The sequence below is a fragment of the Lutjanus erythropterus genome, chromosome 5, assembly GCF_056507025.1.
Source record: "Lutjanus erythropterus isolate fLutEry1 chromosome 5, fLutEry1.hap2, whole genome shotgun sequence".
Taxonomy (NCBI): Eukaryota; Metazoa; Chordata; class Actinopteri; order Lutjaniformes; family Lutjanidae; genus Lutjanus; species Lutjanus erythropterus.
Genome location: NC_139321.1, coordinates 18,042,416 through 18,064,816, shown reverse-complemented (window position 1 = coordinate 18,064,816; position 22,401 = coordinate 18,042,416). Strand labels below are relative to the sequence as shown.

General features: G+C 40.1%; 1 protein-coding gene across 3 annotated transcripts; it reads left to right on the top strand.

The window, feature by feature from the left end:
• Positions 1 to 298: 298 nt before the first annotated feature.
• ganabb (glucosidase II alpha subunit b) lies at positions 299 to 20,737 on the top strand. 3 transcript variants are annotated; one of them, XM_084718978.1, is made up of 25 exons: positions 299 to 351; positions 1,200 to 1,301; positions 1,508 to 1,616; positions 2,452 to 2,579; positions 4,288 to 4,467; positions 4,631 to 4,696; positions 7,787 to 7,844; positions 7,949 to 8,030; positions 8,208 to 8,304; positions 8,420 to 8,600; positions 8,728 to 8,881; positions 9,988 to 10,223; positions 10,422 to 10,548; positions 10,746 to 10,825; positions 11,962 to 12,102; positions 12,547 to 12,643; positions 12,750 to 12,851; positions 14,870 to 15,113; positions 15,580 to 15,644; positions 15,961 to 16,037; positions 16,179 to 16,253; positions 16,570 to 16,683; positions 16,796 to 16,905; positions 17,210 to 17,310; positions 19,656 to 20,737. In XM_084718978.1, exons 1-25 carry the CDS (start codon positions 332 to 334, stop codon positions 19,763 to 19,765), a joined length of 2,856 nt encoding a protein of 951 aa, XP_084575104.1. In that variant the 5' UTR covers positions 299 to 331; the 3' UTR covers positions 19,766 to 20,737. The 3 variants fall into 3 exon arrangements, with proteins under 3 accessions (XP_084575104.1, XP_084575107.1, XP_084575105.1); XM_084718979.1 differs by lacking the exon at positions 299 to 351 and adding an exon at positions 368 to 461; XM_084718981.1 differs by lacking the exon at positions 4,631 to 4,696.
• The last annotated feature ends 1,664 nt before the right edge of the window (positions 20,738 to 22,401 follow it).

The window sequence follows — 22,401 nt, the reverse complement described above, 5'->3', positions numbered from 1 at the left end:
ATCAATCCCGTGGAACAAATCCGGGACAAGTGTGTGCACTTCACTGACTGGAGCATGAAGATGACGTGTCCGTGCCCGAGAGGATAATTATTCATGAATAGCTCACAAACACACCTCCATTTATCTTCAATCACATTAGAAGATAACATCATGGTTTAATTTAATTAGAAACATCCATACAGTAAATGTTATAATCTGTATAATTTACACAATATTATCTTTGTTGGTGTAAATAAATGAACCTAAATATTGCAGTTAGGTGAGAATCTTACTTTTTGACGATCTTTGTTGCGGAGTGAAGTGGGCGGAGTCAAACGGCAGCATAATCAAGATGGCCACCTTCACTGAGAGGTAAGACAAAGCACGTCCGCTGTTTCATCGAGAATTTATCATTTGTTTGATTTATTATCAGCGCGCCGGAGGCCAGAGATTATCGCCGTGGGTACACACTTAGTGAGCGTGTAAGCAAATTTACTGTTTGAGGGTTTAACGGCCGCTGTTAAGGGAAATCACAGTGGAAAAGTCGAGATCTTCCTCTCAATTGAATTAACTGTTAACGGCTTGACAAGCTGCACTGTACCGTTGTCAGCAAGGTTAGCCCCATATCCGTATTAAAGGGGGAAATTAACGATAACGCTGCTGCTAGACTATCAGGCGGTAGCCTGTCTGCAAAAATGATGCGTTTTTAAATTAATAATCCCGGCCCATTTTCTGAGGTATTTTCCACAGATTTCCGTTTGAATGCTAGCTAACGTTAGCCTACGTTGGCTGATGCGTTAGCAAACCTAATGCTGTCTCTTGGCATCATTTCAGACACATCACAACGCCCGGCTTTGACATGAAGAGTGTGAGGGCTGGAAATACGTCTTTACATGCAGGCTCAGGGTGTAACATGAACATTTAAGTAATAATATTTGTAGACTGTGTAGCTGCAACAGGATGAGGAAACGGGAAATGGTTTAGCTTAGCTTCATGTGACACTTTCTGGCGCTGCCTATTTCACTTGACACATTTTGCCATCACAAAGAGATCAAAGTCCGGCTGTGTGTCTGTTTGTGTTCAGTTTAAGTGTAACTCCTGTAGATATATGTGCTGGAGTCCTCATGGGTAATTTCACAACCAAATGCGAGTTGGAGGGGTGACTGGTAAGTCGCTTTAACGGAATTAAGTTAGGATTGTCTGCTTGATTTTCTTTGTAGGATGGCGCCTGTCTTGGTGGTCTTGCTGGCTGTGTCCTTCAGTGGGACGTGGGCTGTGGACAGGGGCAACTTCAAGACCTGTGACCAGAGTGCCTTCTGCAAGTAAGTGCAAGACAGAAAAGACTGGGGCTGCACAATTAATCGAAATATTATTGAAATCACAATATGGCTAAGAGCAGTATCTAAATCACAGAAGCTGCACGTTTCTGATAATGGTAAAAACAACATTGTATTAATTATAATACTGCCTTACTGTAGTGTTGCAGAGATGCACTGTCCTATAAATCTTTTTCTCCTATTTCAAACAGGCGTCAGCGAGCACTGAAGCCTGGTGAGTCTCCCTATCGAGCCCTGCTGGAGACCATGGAGCTGACCAATACCAGACTCACCTTGCAGCTCATCAATGACAACAACAAGGTAAATCACACAGGGAGAAGCAGTTCATAAGAGTGTTGGCCGATGTGTTAAAATTTCCTAACTGGCCACTGTCAGCCCACCATATATTAACACGTGTGTGTGTGTGTGTGTGTGTGTGTGTGTGTGTGTGTGTGTGTGTGTCTCTCTAAGACACACCTCTTTCAAATTTGAGAGAAAAACAAAATAAAACTGTACAAAACTGTCTTGATCTGTCTTTTCACTGTTAGAACAATTAACAAACCTTGTTAAGTTTAAATAAATCCATAATTAATTGCAGTAGATGTGAAAATAATCTGGTTCTACAGGCTTTTTTTCTCACTTGTCCTCCCGGTTCAGTGGGTATGTACTATTCTGCTATATGAGAGTCTATCCCTGAATAGTCACTTTCCTTCTGTGGACCATTAAATAAGCAACATAAAATTACAAAAATTGACCCCCAAAAAGCAACTGGCTATTGACCAATGTATTTGCCCAATCACCCAATACCAGTTCACAATAAGAAAATTATAGGCACTGCTTAATGTCAATTTTTGATAAATATAGCCATATCTAAAGCTGTTCCCAGATTAAATTGGTGAAAATATTCATGCTGTCATGACGGCACGTTAGTTACTACTTTCTTCTTTGTAGTATCAAAGCCAAATGCCTAATATGGCAAGCAAAGTGTAATACTGATAAAACTGGCCCTTGGCTGAACCCATTCGCCGACCACTGCTGTCATGTTTATGAAATCATAAAAATGAAATTCCTCTGTACCCTCCTTTGCTCCTCCTGTATCTCCCTTTCTTCCCCTTTCACCCGTGTCCCCCTCACTTTCTTTGCCTTTGTGTCTCAGGTGCGTCTGCTGCTTGAGCTCTACCGTCTCCAGGGAAACATAACGAGGGTGAAGATTAACGAGCTGAAGCCGCTGAAGCCTCGCTATGAGGTCCCAGACGTGCTCATCAGGGAGCCGCCTACTGAGCCGTAAGTCTCCAAAGGATGATACTGACTGTGTGGTGTGTGTGGGTGTAGGTTTTGATCTTGCGTTAAACTAAAAAGGCAAAATTGACTTTTAGTCCAGCTAGTTGTGCATCAATTTTATTAATTTGGCCCAAAATCACAAGTATGTCCTACAATGTCTATTTGTATAGAAAAAAAGCTCCCCAAAAATACTTTAAAAGGGGAAAATAGGGTAATCAAAAAGAGCAACCTTGGGGGCATGGACAGACTTACAGTGGTTTTTGAGTTTAAGAAGATAGAGAAGACCTGGAATATGGACAAAGAGATCAGTGATACAGGCCTTTTTCACAGTGGCAATGGTTTTTTTTTTTTGCCTTGTTCAGACTGCCAGCCCAAATCTGTTTTTTTTTTTTTTTTTTTGGCCATATCCAGATTGATCTTACAAAGTATGGACAGGGAACAAAATACATGAAACGTAATTTATGCAAATCCTATCCAAGCTGCATTTGGAGGTGGTTTGAAATGCAGAAGTGCATCTGAGAGGTCCGGCAGAATTCATGCTTCTACCAGCAGAGTAGCATGGAGGACAGAGACAACAACAGCCTGAAATAAACCTGCTATCACTTTGGGTGGAAGTTTCTGTACAAGCTCTCTCCATTTATCATGTTTACATTTCGAAAAGCAGTATCACCAGCGTATGTAGTTACTGATGGTACGTTGTTCCCACAGCAACCCATGCAGATAGGCTGGTGACGCATAAATCTGATCTGATCACTTCCAGTAACAGTTCAGACGGTCTGTCTTAAAATCTGATTTGGGAGACAAATCTAATTTGCCTGCAGTCTCAACAAAGCCACTGACTTGTTACAGGTGTAAAAACACCCGTGCTTTCCAACTGTGATGGTCAGTATTTGTTAAAATTTAAGTTAATTGCCAAGTAATTGTTTGTTTTTGTTATATAGGATACCATGTCTACTGACAGACAGGTGACATGATTTGAAACATGAAATGATCCTATAATTTGTCACTCTTCTGTAGAATTACATAAAACGAATATGGTTGTCAAAAGTATCAAAGTATCAGTGCCTTTCCAATACTACATGTCAAAATACAATACAAGACTAACATTTGATAGCATCAAAAGTACTGAAGCTATAAAAATCTAAGCTCTCATTCAAGACCTCAGTTCAACTCAGTCTTTATTTTTCTGTCTGAAATTTTCCTTGCAGACAGTGTTCAGTGGCTGTTTCTGTAACAGTACTGTGAACAAAAAATGCGTTGAAAGTGCTTGAATTTCCACTTTGGAAAAGGTGTAGGAACTCCTGATTTCTGTTGCGGAAAAATGGCTGCTAAGTAAAAACAAAGATATGCACAAACAGATAAATTAGGAAAACAAAAACGTCAACGTTCTACTATCGATCGAGGAATGCGATCCACTTAACTCGATTGAAAGATAGCAGGAAAGTAAATTCTTCTATGAACCCACATGAAAAGGAGCCAGCTTTTTCAAATGTTTTCTTTTTGGCTTCGTCTCTCAGAAAGTAAGTTCAAGTGTTCAACCTTGAAGTTTAGTTTGGCACTGAGAGAATTTAATGAGGGAAACCTGCAGCATTTATGTTTGGAGCAGAGAGATACTGAGTAGATCATACTTGAGTTCTTTAGTCCGCACTTTTCTTTTTCTAAACCATATCCTCTCTCTAACTTCCTCTCCGTTCCTCTCTGTCTTCCTCAGCCTGTCCCTCTTGTCTCAGGATGAGAACGGGGTGGTGCTGTCCCTGGGGGCGGAGTCTCAGAGGGTGATCGTCAGCGCCCGGCCCTTCCGATTGGACATCATGGAAGGGCGAGACGTGCTGATGTCGCTGAACTCCCGCGGCCTGCTGGCCTACGAGCACCTGAGGATGCGCAAGGACACGTGAGAAACCGCGCATGCACACACATATTACAAATGCCAGCCGTCTCTTTTAATCCACGTCCTCACTCAGTGGATGATTTTCTATTTTTGTTCCCATGAAATGGTTTGTTTTTGAGTATCGTCTCTGACTCGTTGTTCTGTCCTCTTCTCCCTATCATCCTAGTTTCTCCTATAAAGTAACTAGCACAGTGGCTAGCGTGTGGGATAATATCAAGAGGGTATTCTCTAGGTAAAGACCATTAAGATTTGTAAGTGTGTATTCTGTTCCTTGTGCTAATGCTGCCAGTAGTGACAAAAAGTGCAGGGACTCCCATCACACCAAGCACAGTGTTTATCCTGAATTAAATGTGACTGTGAGTGAGGGGTGTGTGTAGGCGAGTGTGTGCATGTCTGTGTTTAATTCGATCCAGAATGAAGGGGTCAGTCCAGCCCCCTGTTATCATCCTCATGTTTTCAAAGTTTGATTTAAACAATAATAGCCACTTTGGCTGTTGATTTTTTTTGTCTTATTTCATGAAACAAAGTAAAAATCATCCTGATCATGAAAAAAAAAAACACATCACCCGAATGATGTAGGGTCTGCTGTGTCAGTGATTTAACTGTGCACCACTGTCTTGTCAGATCAGTGTCCAATTAACTAAATCATCTAAGTAGAGTGTCACTAGAGCAGATCTAACCCTGCAGCTGCATGACTGACTGTGTCTCTTGGCCAGTTATGTTAAATGAAATGATTTGTCACGCTTGCTCAGTTCACGGTGAGAGCTAACCGCGGCAGATGAAAATAAATAGTGCTAGTGGCAGCAGGTGTGGACCAATTTAGAAGGCGCATAAGAGCTTTTCTATCCTCACACACATGTAGTTTGTGTCTTATTTTCAGATAATGCAGCCCACTTCTCAAACAGCAACATCTCACTTTGTGGTTATGCTTCAATTTGCATTCCAGTTTTTGGGGTAATAATTCTCTAAATTGGGACATTTTTTACAGCTTTTCTGGGACAGTGCTTCCTTTGAGCTCTTAAGCTGGACTCTCATTATTGCGGAAAAACATTTTTTGCAGAGCCTTCCTCATTGTTGTGTTTGTGGCTTATAGTCACAGCCTTGCACTGATTTATGCAGCGCAGTTACAATGCAAGATGGAGGCTAAATTAATGAGTAGTGTTTGACTGAATACTTCTGTCAATATTTACTGACATTTTAACAATATTGTAGGGATGACTATTGCTGCTTTCACAATACATTAATCAGTCAAATTTTTTGATAAATAATCATCAGTAGTGTGGATGTAACGACTAAATGGGAAAAGACAAATATAAAAGTGAGAACAGTTTGGTATTTTAATGCAGTCTTTAAAAAGGACAACCCTTATGTCATATAACGATATCCAAAATCTGTGACAGTATCTATTCAGTTATCATAATATTGATATCAATATACTGGCCAGCCCTATTGTTAACATTCACGCTGTGGCCTGCAGGTCTTTGAAAAAGTCCATTTGCCTCCTTGTATATTTAAAAACTCATCTCAAGGAGCAATATGGAAGACCCAAGCATTCAGAAATTACTACATCAGTCCAAATAGTGAATTGGAGCCATAGACAGTATATTAAATATATGTTGTATGTTGAATCGCTATTAAACATATGATTGAAGCGAGTTGTTTCCCCCGCCCCCTCCTTCCCAGACCCAAAGCTCTAGCAAGTTGCCTGTAGGCTGCAGGGACGTTCTGAACTGGAATGGAAATTTAAAATGAGAACATGTTGGCTGTAGCCTTGTTGTCACAGAAACCAGTATGTTAGATTGAATGCATCTTTAATTTGATGTCTGATGACATTTCATGGTTATTTTATGATTCAGCACAGTAAATATTGCAGAATTCTGCTTTAAAGAGGAATTCCCATTATTTTTGCATATCAAAATCTGTTTACAGGTTTTGGGAAATACTACACATCTAAAAAGTTGTATAAAACCTGTTATGGCTTCAGAGGGAGCGCTGAAAAATCTGATGTATTGCTTCACGTGATGTCACTGAAGTTGACATTAGTTGGGACTGCAGACTACAAGTTTGAAAATGAAAAAAATGTGGATTTAGAAAGAAGTGAGCTGACCAGACCTCTCTGGCCTGCTCCTAAGTACTGGTTGAGGTTAGCATCTCAAGCGTGCATTAGCTGCTACTTGCATATAGCGCTGCAATGATTAGTTGATTAGTGGATCAAAAGAAAATTGCCAGTTTCTGTTTTGATAATCAGTGAATTGTTTCAGTCATTTTTCAAGCAAAATGTCAAACGTTTGCTCCAGGTTCTTAAATGTAAGGATTTGCTGCTTTTCTTTGTCATTCATGATGGTGAATGAAGAGTTTTGGGGTTTTTGATTGTTGGTTGGACAAAAGAAGCAATCTGAAGATGTCACCTTGAGCTCAGGAAAATTGTGATGAGCATTTTTCACAATTTGTTGACATTTTATGGACTAAATGATTAATGGTGACAATAATCAACTGATTGATCATGAAAATAATCATTAGTTGCAGCCCTACTTGCATAACACAACAGAATCTCCAGCTGAAGTGTTGGCAGTTCAGTTGGAGTGAGGGCATTGTAGGCAGGGAAAATAATTTGTGGAATAAAAAAGACAATATCTCTGGTTCTATTGCATCATTTTTGATTAGACTGGCCAGTTATAATACTCAGTGCTAAATTGGTGGAGTATATTTTTAGTTCTTTACAAATGGCTATTTGTCTATAAGTTAGCTGCACAGAAGCCCAAACAATCCTGTGCAGAGAGCCTTGTTTTTCCGCTGTAATGTGAATATGGCATAACAGGCTATCAAAACCCATTTTTTCCACCACCACCTCTTACACGAGTGCAGCTGCAGATCATGCACTAAAGTTTTAGCAGTTCAAGGCTTGTTAGGAGTCTTTGGTGCAATGCCGTGGCCTTGATTGCACCATGGTAATCAGGGGATCCATTGCGTACCACTTGGTTCTGCATGGAGCCTTGTGAGGTTAGATGCCGCAGCCTCTAGAGGTCCTGTCCCATAGTGCCTAGCCTGAAATAGCCACAAGGTAGGGAGTTGCTTAGTCCCCTTTGTCATTAAAGTAATTTGAGACCATGTAGACTATCTGTTAGTTGTCATTGTGGAGTCAGGGGACATTCATCAACCTCCCTGTTTGTATGTCCTTTTCCTTTTATCATAGTTTAATTATACTCCCCATATATTGTTACACGGCACAAGATAGCATGAGTCTGCCAAAGTGACACCTTTTTCTTTTTCCTATATCCCCTCCTATATCACTCCTCCCTTCATTCTATGTGCCATGGAGCAGTCAGGCAGACCCAGAGGCCGAGAAGAAAGAGGAGGCTGATCCGGCAAGCCAAGCCGAAGTATGACACACTGAGAAACACTTTCTTCATTCTTTATATAATTTTAGATGCTCTATCTCCGCCTAGATCTTTTGTAATGTATGTGTTCTCCGTTTGCTTGATAGACAGCAAAAGAAGAGGAAGAGAAAGTAGAAGACGGGATGTGGGAGGAAACGTTTAAATCGCATGCAGACAGCAAACCTAATGGTAAGTCCTATTTATATTTTTAGTCATAGGAATTGTAACTGTTAATATGTGTGTTAGTGAGAAGGCTTTAGTACTAAGTCTTGTTTGTAAATGGCAGTGATGGCTTGGGGGGTTAAATGACTTCTTTCTTTTCTTTTTGCCTCCTCTAACTGATCATTGGTTGCTCTCACTTCACAGGTCCATCTGCTGTGAGTTTAGACTTTTCGTTGCCGGGGGTTGAGCACGTCTACGGCATCCCAGAACACGCAGACACCCTCAGACTCAAAACAACAGAGTAAGTGTCAACAACAAGTCTTTTATGAAGATGTACATTGGATGTCATAAGCACAGTGGTCTGTATTGTCTTCACTGCACTGGATCAAGCCTGAGTGTGTGTTCTTCTGTTTCAGTAATGGAGATCCATATCGGCTCTACAACCTCGACGTGTTCCAGTACGAGCTGTATAACCCGATGGCCCTTTACGGTGCTGTACCAGTCATGTTGGCCCACAACGCCCAGCGGACGACAGGCATCTTCTGGCTCAATGCTGCTGAGACCTGGGTGGATATTAGCTCCAATACAGCAGGAAAGGTCAATCCATTTTTCTTTTCCCAGTCCCTGGGATTGTTTTGGTCAGAAATAGTCAGACTTGCTAGTAAATGTCTGCTGCACAAATTGCCAGTGTCTCACTTACTCATCAGTTTTTATCTCTCTTCAGACTGTGTTTGGGAAAATGCTGGATTACGTGCAGGGCTCCAGTGAAACACCACAGACAGATGTGCGTTGGATCTCTGAAAGCGGCATCATTGACGTCTTCATTATGCTTGGACCAACACCCAAAGACGTCTTCTCTCAGTACGCCTCCCTCACAGGTAGGAAGATTCATGACTGGCCATTCACACGAACACTCAAAGCCATCTTTCCTGCCCAGTACTTACCAATAGAACAGTCTTGCAACACATCAGCTATCATCTGACGAGGATTTAGCCTCGGGGGGCAAAAGCCAATGTTTTTGGCCTTCTGGTGTAGCCAGTGGATGTCCAGATGATAGATATCCAGGCCATGACGTCCTCTTCTGTGTGCCTGTCAGTCCAATTGGCAATTTGAGATCCAGACAATATTTTGTTTTATCTCTATAAACAGGTATCTGCATGTGACTGTAGATACAAACTGTATTTTGGCCAATGTGTTCCTCTACATTTGCTCTCCACATGGCTGTTACCTCCATGCAACCAACGCCCGCTCAAGCCTGATTGGTCAATACGTCTCGGATAACAAATAGAAACCAGAATGCTTCTGAAACTAAAATCTTGTACCTTCCCTACATATTCTTTATTCATGTGCAGATATCTGTTTATAGAGATTACCAGTTGTATATTCGGCTCTTGATAGTGCGGAAAATAAAATGTTGGTAAATCAGAGCAAAAGCAGACAAGCTATTGAGAATAGTTTTTACTAATATTGTTTTTTAACCATCTTTTTTGTGGACAAAGAGGTAATGGTCATTCCTGCTAAATGCTAATCTGTCTCTGGCATCACCTAAACATTAACATTTGTCTTAAATAAATTTCAAGAAATTCTTCATGATTTGTACTGTTTTGCAGAGGAACATCAGAAATTTGGGCACATTTTTCAATTAGATTGACTACTTTAATTATGTTTATTGTAGATTCAAGAAGTGTGACATTTTTAATGAGAAGACACAATTCACTCATTAATTTTTTTTTCTCTTTTTCTCTTTCACTTAAATTAAGTTTGTAAACATTAACAGTAGCGAGCTACTGTCATTTAGACGTCAAACACAAAAGGCATTTGCAGTCTTTAACAAGTCACGTCTCTAACAAGAAAAATCACCAAAGACACAGTCACGATAAAGCTTGAACATGTTTTATTACCTGATAGCAGCATGAATATTTGTGCAGCCCAAATAGATATCAGCGCTTCCTCAGTCTTAGCTTCTTCTCATGTCATCCATCAGGCACCCAGTCCTTCCCTCCCCTGGCTTCTCTGGCCTACCACCAGTGCCGCTGGAACTACAATGACCAGGAAGACGTGCAGACAGTAGATGCAGGCTTCGATGAGCACGACATCCCCTATGACTTCATCTGGCTGGACATCGAGCACACAGATGGCAAGCGCTACTTCACCTGGGATCCACACAAGTTTGCAACACCAAAGGAAATGCTGCAGGGTCTCGTGGATAAGAAACGCAAGGTACGTGTGACAAACAACCACCAACAACACCAGCAGACAAAGATTTGATGTGTTTTTACCAGTTGTTCTGCAGTGTCTATTCTTCCATCTCATTTTACCTTAAATTTGAGTAAAGGCACCGTTGTTGTTTTTTTTTTTTGTTTTTTTTTTTGTGTACTTTCAAGATTTTCTGCTCATTTTCCTTTGATTATTCGTCAGATGGTTGCCATTGTGGACCCTCATATCAAAGTAGACAGCAACTACAAGATCCACAATGAAATCCGCTCTCGGGGTTTCTATATAAAGAATAAAGATGGTGGAGACTACGAGGGCTGGTGCTGGCCTGGTAAGCAATAACAACTCAAAATCAATCACCAGAAAAATGTGTAGAAAATGCATTTGTAAATATTCCTTTGAGCTTTTACGAGCTCACTTAGGGAAATTATTTATAGCGACAGCATGTTTGTGTGTGCACAGATCTTCACTATTACAATAAATATTTGTCTCACATTCCTCTCTGTCTGTCCTCTTTCACCTTTTCAGGTAGTGCCGGCTATCCAGACTTCACCCGTCCAGACATGAGGGCCTGGTGGGCCAGCATGTTCGCCTACGATCAGTATGAGGTGAGTTTCGAGGACGCTTCTCTCTCTGTCACTAATCTGTAATTACATGTGTAAGCGAGATACAGAGGATTTAGCATGTGGGCTGTCTCTGTGTACCAGCTGTCTATTAGTCTCACAATACCAGACGATCTGAGATCTTCGCACCCACCGATTGTCTTGGGATTTGTAAATGCAGAGTAGTTGCTTGAACAGAAGAGAGCACAGGCGTGAACAATCCTATGGCCCTTAGGTGTTTTTTCTGGAGGTTGCACCTCACCTGAAACGATGCTCTGCCCCCATATTGTGCCACAGGAATTTGTTTTGTTTGTTTTTTTAAACGTAAAGGTTTTTTGTTAAATACCTGTAATAAGGTCTGTGGTTATGTCAAGCATAAGAGATTTTCACTTTTTTTACCACAACATAAAATATGACAGTAAATATCCCCCTTGTGAATTTTGAAGTGTTTACTTGTTTTTTAAAAAAAGCGGTTGCTAACAAGTGGCTAAATGAGACGGCAGAGGTTGTCGGAGATGTTAAATGGTGGTGACATGAAGTCATGTGACTGTGGTGTATATTGATTAGAGGTTATAATTAGGTTTTTATTTCTGGCGATTCTGTTTACTTTTCAAAGATGATAAAAGTGGTGTTTGTGTTTGTCAAGATTATCTTGCTGAATAAAACTTGTCAGTAACATAAACTTTTGTTCGTACAAAAATAATTTTCTGCAATAATCCAAAATCCAAAGGAAAAATCCCATTGTCTTTTTGTGGAGGGAACTGGGATGACTTACAAAGATACTTGATCCCTGTAGCACTCTGTACTCTGTACTCTGCATATCACTGCCACAGTATGAAGGGCCATCCTAAATACTTTTGATTGGTTCTGCGCAGAGCAGAATTTTTTAAAACTGAAGTTGTTTATACCCAGTTTAAGCAATGAAAGCTGGAGGATTGTCCTCGGTCTCTACTGAGCGAAGCATTTAGAGACTGACTTGTAAATCTAGCTGTCTATAAGAAAGGACAAGAATTGAAGAACACTCACATTGATGAGAATGACGTGCCCAGGTTTATTTAATATTTTCATGGATTTAAAATGTCACTTTTTCCATAATGTTATTGGCCTGGTGTCAATACTTAAATCCACAATCCACTCTCCAGGGTTCCATGGAGAACCTGTATACATGGAACGACATGAATGAGCCGTCGGTCTTCAATGGGCCGGAGGTCACCATGCACAAGGACGCAATGCATGGAGATTGGGAGCACCGTGACGTCCACAACCTGTATGGCTTCTATGTGGTGAGTGCGCACAGTTCGTCTGGAGGTTTCTGATGAACATTTTCTGAAGTTCTGGATATTTTATACTTAGTCATTTTTAAGTCTGGTTGAGTATTTTTGCATGAATGTAACCAGAGTCACTTGAGCCACTGTAGTTGATTTAAAGGAGAAAATAACTGTGGAACTTCAATTACAAATCAATATATTGGTAAACTAAAATGACCCAGTGCCACTGATCTCTGGTAGCACTGAACAAGTGAAAATATCACTATATTTTTCCTTGATGTTCTGCTGCCATTTTCTAGCAGTAGGAATGAGATTTGGGACATAATTTTTTTAAAAGATCATCTTAGTGATATTATATAAATATAAACTGGTTTGAAAGAGAACCAAAAAATGCTCTAAAAATGAGGTGGATAAAAATACCTTTCCTGCTCCACTGACCATTCTGTGTACAACCTGCAGCAAATGGCCACGGCAGAAGGTCTGGTGCAGAGGTCAGGAGGAGTTGAACGGCCATTTGTCCTGACGAGAGCCTTCTTCGCTGGGTCACAGCGCTATGGTAAGCCCTCGTTGAACAATACTGGAGCATGATAGAAGCCCTCTGTGTCAGGCTTTTTTTTTTTAAGTGCAAAAACTTGAGTGTAAAGGTGTGTTTGTGTCTGTAGGTGCTGTATGGACTGGAGATAATGCTGCTGAGTGGGAACACCTAAAGATCTCTATCCCCATGTGTCTGAGCCTGGGCCTGGTTGGAATCTCATTCTGTGGTGGTGAGTATTATCAAGCTTTACAGCCTGCTCTTACTCTGCTAGTTTGTCTCTCTGGTCAGTGTAAAGTGAGCAAGAACAAAATATTAAGAGAGCTGCTGAAAAGTTGTGTGGATGACATTTTAGCTGCTACCCATGTGATAGAAAGAAGTGAAACACAGTCTCGTGCAGAAAGTCTGTCATGTTTCATCATGCAACTACTGAACAAGTTAACTAGGTCAATGCTTGCTTACATATAAAATATAAAAGTGCACGGGTTTTTCACGTCTGGCAGACTCACCCAGCCACTGATTTCTCTAGTTAAATATTTTAAGCCGAAGTAGTGATTATAACGCAGGGGAAGAAGTTTTTCCAAACATGTGTCAGATAGTCTTAACCTACCTACCGGAATTTGTTCAATACCATCCATCTCCACACCTGACTTGAGATGACCTGACATGATTTCACTGTACACAGCAGGCCGTATGGGTGTGGTCTGTGCCAAATGCAAAAAAAGTCACCGTCAGTCTCTCCTCTGGTGACAAGTGCAGGCGATGGTAGATCTTGCTGTGGTTCCCTGACTGTGAGAGCACAGCACTTAGTGGCAGGCAGCATATTTTAACAGTAACAGATTATTTCAAAATAAATAAATAAATAAATAACTGAGTATTTAAATAGTAAATTTAAAATGTTACTCATTACAACAAAAAGTAATCTATTCAAACATTTTAGACTGTTTAGAAGTCCAGCAGATTTTAAGACATTTTGCTGCCCTTTAGAGCTCACATTTAGCTAAAATTAAAGGGTTGTAATATTCTTCTTAACCTTCATTAATCTGTTTTCGTCCATCACCTTAAAATCATCTGCCACAGAGTCACATAAAAACAACAGTGAAACATAGCTGTGACACTAAAACTGTTTTTTGAAGGAAGGAAATGCATCTATTATAATCAGTATTCTGAAGGTAATTTCACTCCTCGGAGTGTTTGTAAATGTTGTCATGGAAACGTGCACTGACAAACTGCATGAGGCATTACCATGGTGAGAGCACAGGCACCCTGGGTAATCTAGCTGCAGTATAATATATATGTATATATGTGTGTGTGTGTGTGTTTCTATGGTGTAAGATTTTAGTGATAACATTTTTGTGATGTCTGATTGCTCGGCAACAACTACAGCAACCTTGCAATCAGTAGATTGGAAGGGGACAGTAGAGAGCAACCTCTAGAGACTGAATGTTACTAATGTTATCAATAGCACCGTTTAAGGAAACCTGGAAGGCATTTACGACATTGAGGAGATTTTACAGCTGTAAATGTTTTAGTTAAAAATCACTAATTACAGGAAAAAATCCCCAACAAACTGGGAAGAATAACTGAAAGTTAACTTGCAGCTTACTTGAAGTAACTGTTCAAGCTAGACTGTTAGCCTGTAGGTGACTTATCTATGTACAAATGTCATTCGTAATAAAGATGACATTTTCATCTAACAAGTTATTTATTTATTGTTGATTTCATTACACATTAATGTATTTAAGCTCTAGATACTAGACTGTGGTGCTAATTTAAGATGTTATAGCCTAGCTAGCTGATGACAGAGCTAGCCTTTGCATTTAGAGCTTGCAACCTAATTTGCTATGAAATAATCTTTCACAGATTTTATACCACACATTATTCATTAATCCCCATAAACTCTGCCATGTTGCAGTTACAAGAGTGAGAGGCAGCTTTTTTTCCCTCTTGCCTTGCTAAGGTCTGTTGTGCAACAGTTTAACTCAAGTATAAGACCAAAAACCCCTTAATGCTTTAGTGAACATTTTAAGGACACCTCAGGGGAGAAGACTTAAGGATGTTTTGTGAAACTGATTTCATAAATAAAGCTGATTTAGTCCACAGACAGCACACATTTAATTCTCCAACAGTTGTTCCAGCCATAAGCTCTAAAAATAGAGTCCAGGCGCTGATATAAATAAAATGTCTTCAGAAAACAAAACCGCCAGACAGCAGCCTCTTGAGATCTAACACTGATCCTCTGTGTCACAGCTGATGTAGGTGGTTTCTTCAAGTCTCCGAGCACTGAATTGCTGGTGCGCTGGTACCAGACGGGGGCGTACCAGCCGTTCTTCAGGGCCCACGCCCACCTGGACACACCACGCCGCGAGCCCTGGCTGTTTGGTCCTGAAAACACAGCACTGATCCGTGATGCTGTGCGCCAGCGCTACACCCTCCTGCCTTACTGGTACCAGCAGTTCTACCAGGCACACCAGACTGGACAGCCAGTCATGAGGTGAGGAAACAGTATCAGTATATGTCTTAGATGTCATTCAGGCTCTGGTAGCAAATTCAGGGGTATATATTTGCAGCAATTTATTTGTTATCAACAAAAAGTAATGTTCATTTGGAAAGTAAAATAATGCAGCTACCTGATTCCTTTTTAATTTTTAAATTACAGATTATCAGTGATTAAATCTGGTGTTTATGCTCTGTTCTGTCAGCGTGTTAATGCCATGTAATTACACATTACTACAATGTACTACAGAACAGAGGTGAGCAGTGTTTTAATACAGAGAAATGGAGATTCAAGTCAACATGTGTCCCCTAATCTGAATTACAATTATTCATAATATCCATAATGCGCAAGAACTACATTGTGTTGTTGGTTTGAATTCGCTGCAGATTTCAGTAATGTTATTGAACACAGATGACAATATTGTGGAGTCATGTTACTCAGCTGACATGTGTATCTGTTGCAGACCACTGTGGGTTGAATATCCTCAGGATCCTGCTACTTTCGCTCTGGATGATGAGTTCCTGATCGGTGAGACACAAAACATGAAAACTTTGTTTTCCCCTGACTAGTTTTGAGAGATGTGTTTATTTTAGGTAGAAATCAAGTTAAATGCAGAGCTTTGCAGCTCAATTGTCTAAATCTGTGCATGGATACAAATAACGGTGTATAGTTGATATTGTCATGACATAAGAATGCTGTGTTATTGGGTGCAGATCACTTTTGTGTAGTGCTGAGGCAACAGATGACAAACTAGAATGTAAACTTGAAAATCAGTTGGTTCGGTGAGGCAGAAGTGATTTAAAACAATTATCAGATCTGCTGACGTTACTTAACTCTGCTGCAGGGAGAGACTTGTTGGTGCACCCAGTTACTGAGGAGGGAGCCAGGGGAGTCACCGCCTACCTGCCTGGCAAAGACGAGGTAAGAAGACACAGTTACTGTATCTTTTTGGTGTTGAATAGTATTTTTATACGACAAAGTGTCAGTACCATGATTACAGATTCACGTGTCCTCGGTTTTGCAGAAACTTTGTCTTGACACGTGGCTTTGTGTGTTCCTCAGGTTTGGTTTGATGTCCACACCTTCCAGAAGCACAACGGAGCCCAGAACCTTTACATCCCAGTCACCATGAGCTCTGTAAGACACACAACGATGTACACATTACTTTCATACATCACTTCATGTCTGTTAAATGATTTGGTGATAATTTACAGTCATAAACTTCTACATTTCGAGGCGCTCCACATCCTTTAATGAAGTGCTGTTGTACTGAATATCAGCATAGTGTTTTGTCAGATTATAAACTGTGTGACATGAAGTTAAAAGTCCCACTGCTGTTCTATTCTATCTCATTACTAATGGAATTCCTCTTATCCAGTAAAATCACTTAATCAGAACTATAGTTAGTATTTTTCCTCTGGTTTCAGTACGGAGCATTTTGTTTTCTTTTCAGATCCCGGTGTTCCAGCGTGGTGGCTCCATTATTCCCAGGAAGCTTCGAGTCCGCAGGTCCTCCACCTGCATGGAGCACGATCCCTACACTTTATACGTGGCTCTTAATCCCCAGGTAACACACCCGCTGACGGCTTCAAGACACAGCTGTCATCCACTGCTATTTTGACACGTTTGCATGCCAAGTGGTATTGTCAGACTCAGAGCTCTCTCCTTTTGTCTGACAGAGAACTGCAGAGGGGGAGCTCTACATAGACGATGGTCACACCTTCAACTATGAAAAGAAGGAGTTCATCCACAGGAGGCTCTCGTTCGCCAACAACATCCTCTCTTCTGTGTGAGTGGATATTTCCTCAGTTTCAGTTCAGCAGAAAACCTTTCTCTTAAAGTAAAAATCCACCCGCTAACAGGCTCCTGAATATTTCAGCACAGATTCAAACACAGTATAGGTGCAGTGAGACAACTGAAGATGTTAAAAGTGCTGGAAATATACAAGCAGTACAGAATTCATTGAAAGGTTCCTGTGATAGAAAAACAGCAGTGCTATGAGTAGTGATAATATGAGGAACCATTTATGATTTGTCTCATAATCTTTGTAAAACCACTTACATATTAAATCTGTGTCTCTGTTTGGCCCGCAGTAACTTGGCTCCAGATGCCCATTTTTCCACCCGCTCCTGGGTTGAACGCATCATCATACTGGGAGCCAGCAAGCCCAGTAAGGTTACCCTTAAGACCGCTGGTGAGTGCATTTCTCTCATGTTAATTCTCACATGTTCATTCATTTAAAGTCCTAGACTGAATGCTGCTCGAAGGAATCTGCTCAAATGGCCTCTAGCTGTTTCTCATGAGGCAGTTCAACAGGTTTTATACCACTGAGCTGAAACACATTTCAGTGGAAGAAAAAAATGTTCCCCATTCAACATGTGAACACAGTTGTTAAACAAGATGATTGAGGTACACCAGAAAACTAATTCATATGACTGCTGTGATGAAACACATAAATGTGTTAATATTGACATTTCTTGTTGAATTTATTAGAATTGACATGTCACTGGCTGACAGAGGCCCAAAACATTGCCTCCAAAACGTTGAAAGGGCAGCACTGAGATAGTGTCGACTGTGTGGGGCTCCTCTACGACATGAAACTTGTAAGAAATAAAAGGTTAACCTCTCCAAGTCTGCGCTCTTGAGTAAGAGTCTGTGATTCATTATCAAATAGATGCTGATCAAGACTCTTCATTCAGTTTACATTAACCCTCTACGTAGTATTTTACAACTTTGGCACTTTTGTTGAGTCTTGATGCACCACTGGACTGTCTTTGTTCCTTTGATGATGAGAAACAGAGGGGTTACAGTGTACTGGCACTGTCCCGGAAACACTGAGAGCCTGTCCTCTCTGAGGATGACACAGGAACAACACAGAAACTTTTTCAAAAAGGCCACAAATTACTGTCAAAGTTTCAGCAGACTCCCTGCAGAGAGGCACTGGAAACACAGACATGGAGAGTCTGACAGCAGCTGCTCTGAGTTGGTTGCCTCTGACCACGAGCTGTTGTGTGTGTTTCATTCAATACCAATGCTTGCAGTGATTGGCTTCGAGCAAAACCATATAAATAGTCATTTTATTCTAGATGTGCCTACCAAAAAGATTGAATGCAACTATTGTTTGACTGGAGAAGTTTCATTACTACTCGGTTCTGGGTTATTCAGAGGTATTGAATCCCAATACCCAGCCCTACCTGTGTCACATACTATGTAGCTGTGAGGTCAAGCCCCCTGCAGTGGTAGTCCCTCCCCATCCCACCCCTGTCTTCAGCCTAACTGCTCACTTTTTTGGCATTTTTCAAAATTATGCAGTGGGCGGAGTTGACATAGGGTGCACATACACTTAAAATAGTTTGTAACTTTCTCTCAAACACTCACTAAGGCAGCATGGAAGTTAATCTGCCTTTCTGTTTGTGCCAAATGAAAAGAAACTGTATGATTCATTCCTCATGAATATTTGGGCTTCTCAGGTCTCTTTTTAGCCGTTCATGTACCAACAAGCCAACTACTGCTGAAACTCACTCTGTCACAGTTGAGTTCATTCATATTCGTGCTCACGGTAAACAACTGAATAAAAGCAGAATTTATACAGAAATATCTATACCTGTATGTATGTCATAAAAAATAAATAATGTAGTCTAAATGCTGTAGGCAGGGTTAGGGTTGTTGTAGGGTTGTAGCCTGTTTGTTCTGCGGTTTATGTGTGTGAACTAATTGCTGCCCTGTAGCAGTCTGTTAACATTGTCTGCTCTTGTGTATGGGAGCAAGTTGTGGAGTGGATGTTGTGCATTGTGCCATCTCTTTGACATAATATCAAATGATTTGCTTTGTCTTGAAGCCATATTGTGTGGACAGCTTAACTTGTGTGTGCTTGAACTACTTCAGGCACAGGTTTGAAGAAGTTCAAATCTGAAATTGGCTGCTGTCAAATGTCAAAGCTGATTAAATTGTGTTGTTTGAAACAGAGTACGGAGGTTTTCAGCTCGTGTGCCGTTTCCTTGAGGTGGTTGTAATCCCCCACAATTCAATTTGCAATTCAACTGGCTGATTTAATTTGATTCGTTTGTTTTGAACACTAAAAAATGTCAAATGAAGCCTACAGAATCCAATAATAACATACAGACTATTAATGAGCAACATAAATTGACATTTCATATCTGAAAAGGACTCATCCATCAATAATCACTCTGTTACAGAAACCCACTTTCCTCCCCAGTGTCCATCCCCAAAATTACGCTACTATGTTCGTTCTCTTCATACGTAATCAACAATACTCCATAATGAATGTAAAAGAGAAAAGAATTAGAATTACAACAATATCACTTTTAACATGTTTTACATTCCTCCTCTTCCTCATTTATGTACCTCACAAATTGTTATGCACATGTTTTTGAAGTTACTATCCCATTTTTGAGATTTTGTTTTAAGATTATCTGTTCAGTTTTGTGAAATTTCCTTTTCAGGGATGAGATTCACGTACTTTTTTTTCTCTCCAAATGCTCCACGGTCTCTAACATTGTCTGGTCTTCTGTTCTGCAGGTGGTGAGGAGAGCCAGGTAGAGTTTGACTTCGACGCCTCCATGTCCGTGTTGACGCTCCGCAAGCCTGGCATGAACGCAGGGGTAGACTGGACCGTGACGCTTCAGTAACCATGGAGACGGGAGAGGAGGAAGTGGAAAGGGAGGAGGAGAAAATGACTGAACTGGACTGAGCAGGAGGAAAGAACAGACACAAGGCGCTGACACCTACAGCTAACTAAAGCAAGACAAACAGGATAGCCACCATGGATAACAAAGAACATAAACACACACACACATTAAAATACACACACGTGCATAAACCCATGTAGACCTGTTAGTCAAACTGAGCCACTTAACGTCTCTGCCATGTCCCTCTTGTGTTCAGTCACACTGTAATACCTAACAACAAAAAGGGTTACTACTAGATAGAAAATTTTGTTTGTCACATTTTTCAGATAGATGGCAACTGAGCAACTCAAATCATTGTAAAGAATCTTTGGGGTTGAGCAAGAAAACTTTCAGGCACTCTTTTGTTTTAAATTAATTATCCATTATGTTGTCCATCCAGTCTGCCTCAGAGGAATGAGCACTGTAGGGGGTTTTGTTTGTCATTTAAAATGAAGGCACACATTCAAAGCACACACGCTCCACTTGCTGGTGATTCCCTCGAACTGTTTCTGACTTCATTCAAAAATTCATTCCATCCCTCTTTAAAGCCAAAAGCACTTCAATCAGCTAAGAGCTCGACCGTCTTTACTCGTGCCACGTTTCATTTATATGGGGAGAGCTTGCCAAGAATCAGCTGCGTGATTTTTAACAAGTTTCACTCTGCAGTACTGCCAGAAAATAAAAAGAAATCATCTTTTGTTACCAATCCTGGGCAGTTGTTTCTTGTTTAGCCTCTCCCACTGTTAGTCAGTGATGAGTAGGGATGCATGATATTATCAGCACTAGGGATGAAACAGTAACCGCTTTCATATTAAAATTCCTGATCATTAGTGATATCATTTCAGTTTGTTTTGCATCAACGAAAATATTTTTACAAATATTTCAAAGGACATGATACCATTTCAACCTGTTTTCAATATAAAAGGTGATGAAACTATCAAAATTAAATCACAACTCAATCAAAATAGCTTTCAGTCAAAAGGCAGAATCTGTGATCCTCCCAGAATATATTTATCTCTTATCTGGTGCATGCCAAGAAAACACTTCAAGGATAAAACAGCGTAGTTTTCCAACTCTTATATTAGACTTGATACCATAAAGACTACCTCTTTAAAGGAAGAATTTGAAACTGTAAATGGCAGTTTTCAGGGCATAAAACTAATCATCTTTTGATCTTTACAAGTCAAATCTCAATAGTTCTAATTTGGCATAACCATCAGTGCAAAATAAAAAGATGTTTAAATTGAATCATGACCTTAAAATCAAAAGTCATCAGGGATTTTTAGAACTGTGACACCCCAAATTATCATGATCTGAAATTTTCATTGTGTTTCACGTCTAATTTACACTTCATTAGTATCTACAAATACTTTTAATTAGAATATTGTATCTCTGTTGCCGATAAAATTACACTTTAATTATGTGCATGCAACACGAGTATGTCTGCTGTTTGGAGGTTTTCTGAAGTGTCATATTCCTTAAACACTACAAATTTAATAGCCCATCTTAGGAGCTGTCATCTCGATCATTCCAACAAATTTATGAAGAACAAAGAGAAAAATCTGTTTTTTTATGTTTGCACCTAACAATGGACCATCACAATAAGAGTAAATGATGTTCATTTCATTATAGGAGAGGCTATGTTCTCTGCAATTAAATGGAAAAAATTTGTGCATATAAATGTGTGTGCATCGGCCAAAATGAGTAGGAAAATATCTGCATATCAGCAAAAATCCAGTATCATGCATCCCTAGTGATGAGATTATGTGCGTAAAAATTATTTGCTATGATCAGGTCATTCAACTGCTGCACAGAGAGGTGATTCTTTTATTTTGAACAAACTTGGCAATGGGGAATCGCTTCAGGGGACTGAACCACTGATGTTTGTGGATCATCCTGTCGACGTGCTTTCTTTGTTTTATCGAGTTCTTTTTCCAGGGTTGTTTACTAGATTCTTTTTAATGCACTTGAAGAGTGAGGAATTAAAAGTTGTTTAGATTTTCATGTGTTACTAGATGTTGGGGCCGTCCAGGATTTCCAGTGTGTCATTTGGATCTTAAAAAGTGTTTCACTAGTAAATATCTATTTCTTCTGATTTACACAAAGTCCTAAATGCGCAGCGTGATTTTTTTTTTTTTTTTTTTTTAAATGATTCCCTGGAGACTCTGGATTGCGTCCTGACTAGTCAAATCATGTGACCTTTTAGGAGTTTTTTTGTTCAATGAGTTTGTCTCCTTGATTGTTTTTATGATCATAAATGTACATGTTGCTACAGTTTTGTTGGCCTTGGCTTGAATTGGTGGAAATGGAAGTGAAGGAACAGACTTAAGCTGTCAATCAAAGTTGTCAGATGTACTCTAAAAAGATGAGACCAAGTGAAAATAAAGTTGACCAAATCTAAAATAAAGTCTCTGGTTTTTCTTGAATTGAGTTAAGAGAGTTCCGTACAAACTACATTTCTGTCATTTAATGGGACATCTGCTGTTTGTGTTCATTAGCTAAAACCTCAAACACTACTGAGCCCACAGTTGCATGTTAAAACAAAAACATGTATTTTTTTTATTGAACAGCGATATAAACTGAGATGTAAATACATC

Coding starts and splice junctions, on each gene's coding strand:
- ganabb (XM_084718978.1), top strand. CDS start 332: ATGGCCACCTTCACTGAGAG. Junction 1,302..1,507: donor GACCAGAGTGCCTTCTGCAA/GTAAGTGCAAGA, acceptor TATTTCAAACAG/GCGTCAGCGAGCACTGAAGC. Junction 16,906..17,209: donor AACAACATCCTCTCTTCTGT/GTGAGTGGATAT, acceptor TTTGGCCCGCAG/TAACTTGGCTCCAGATGCCC.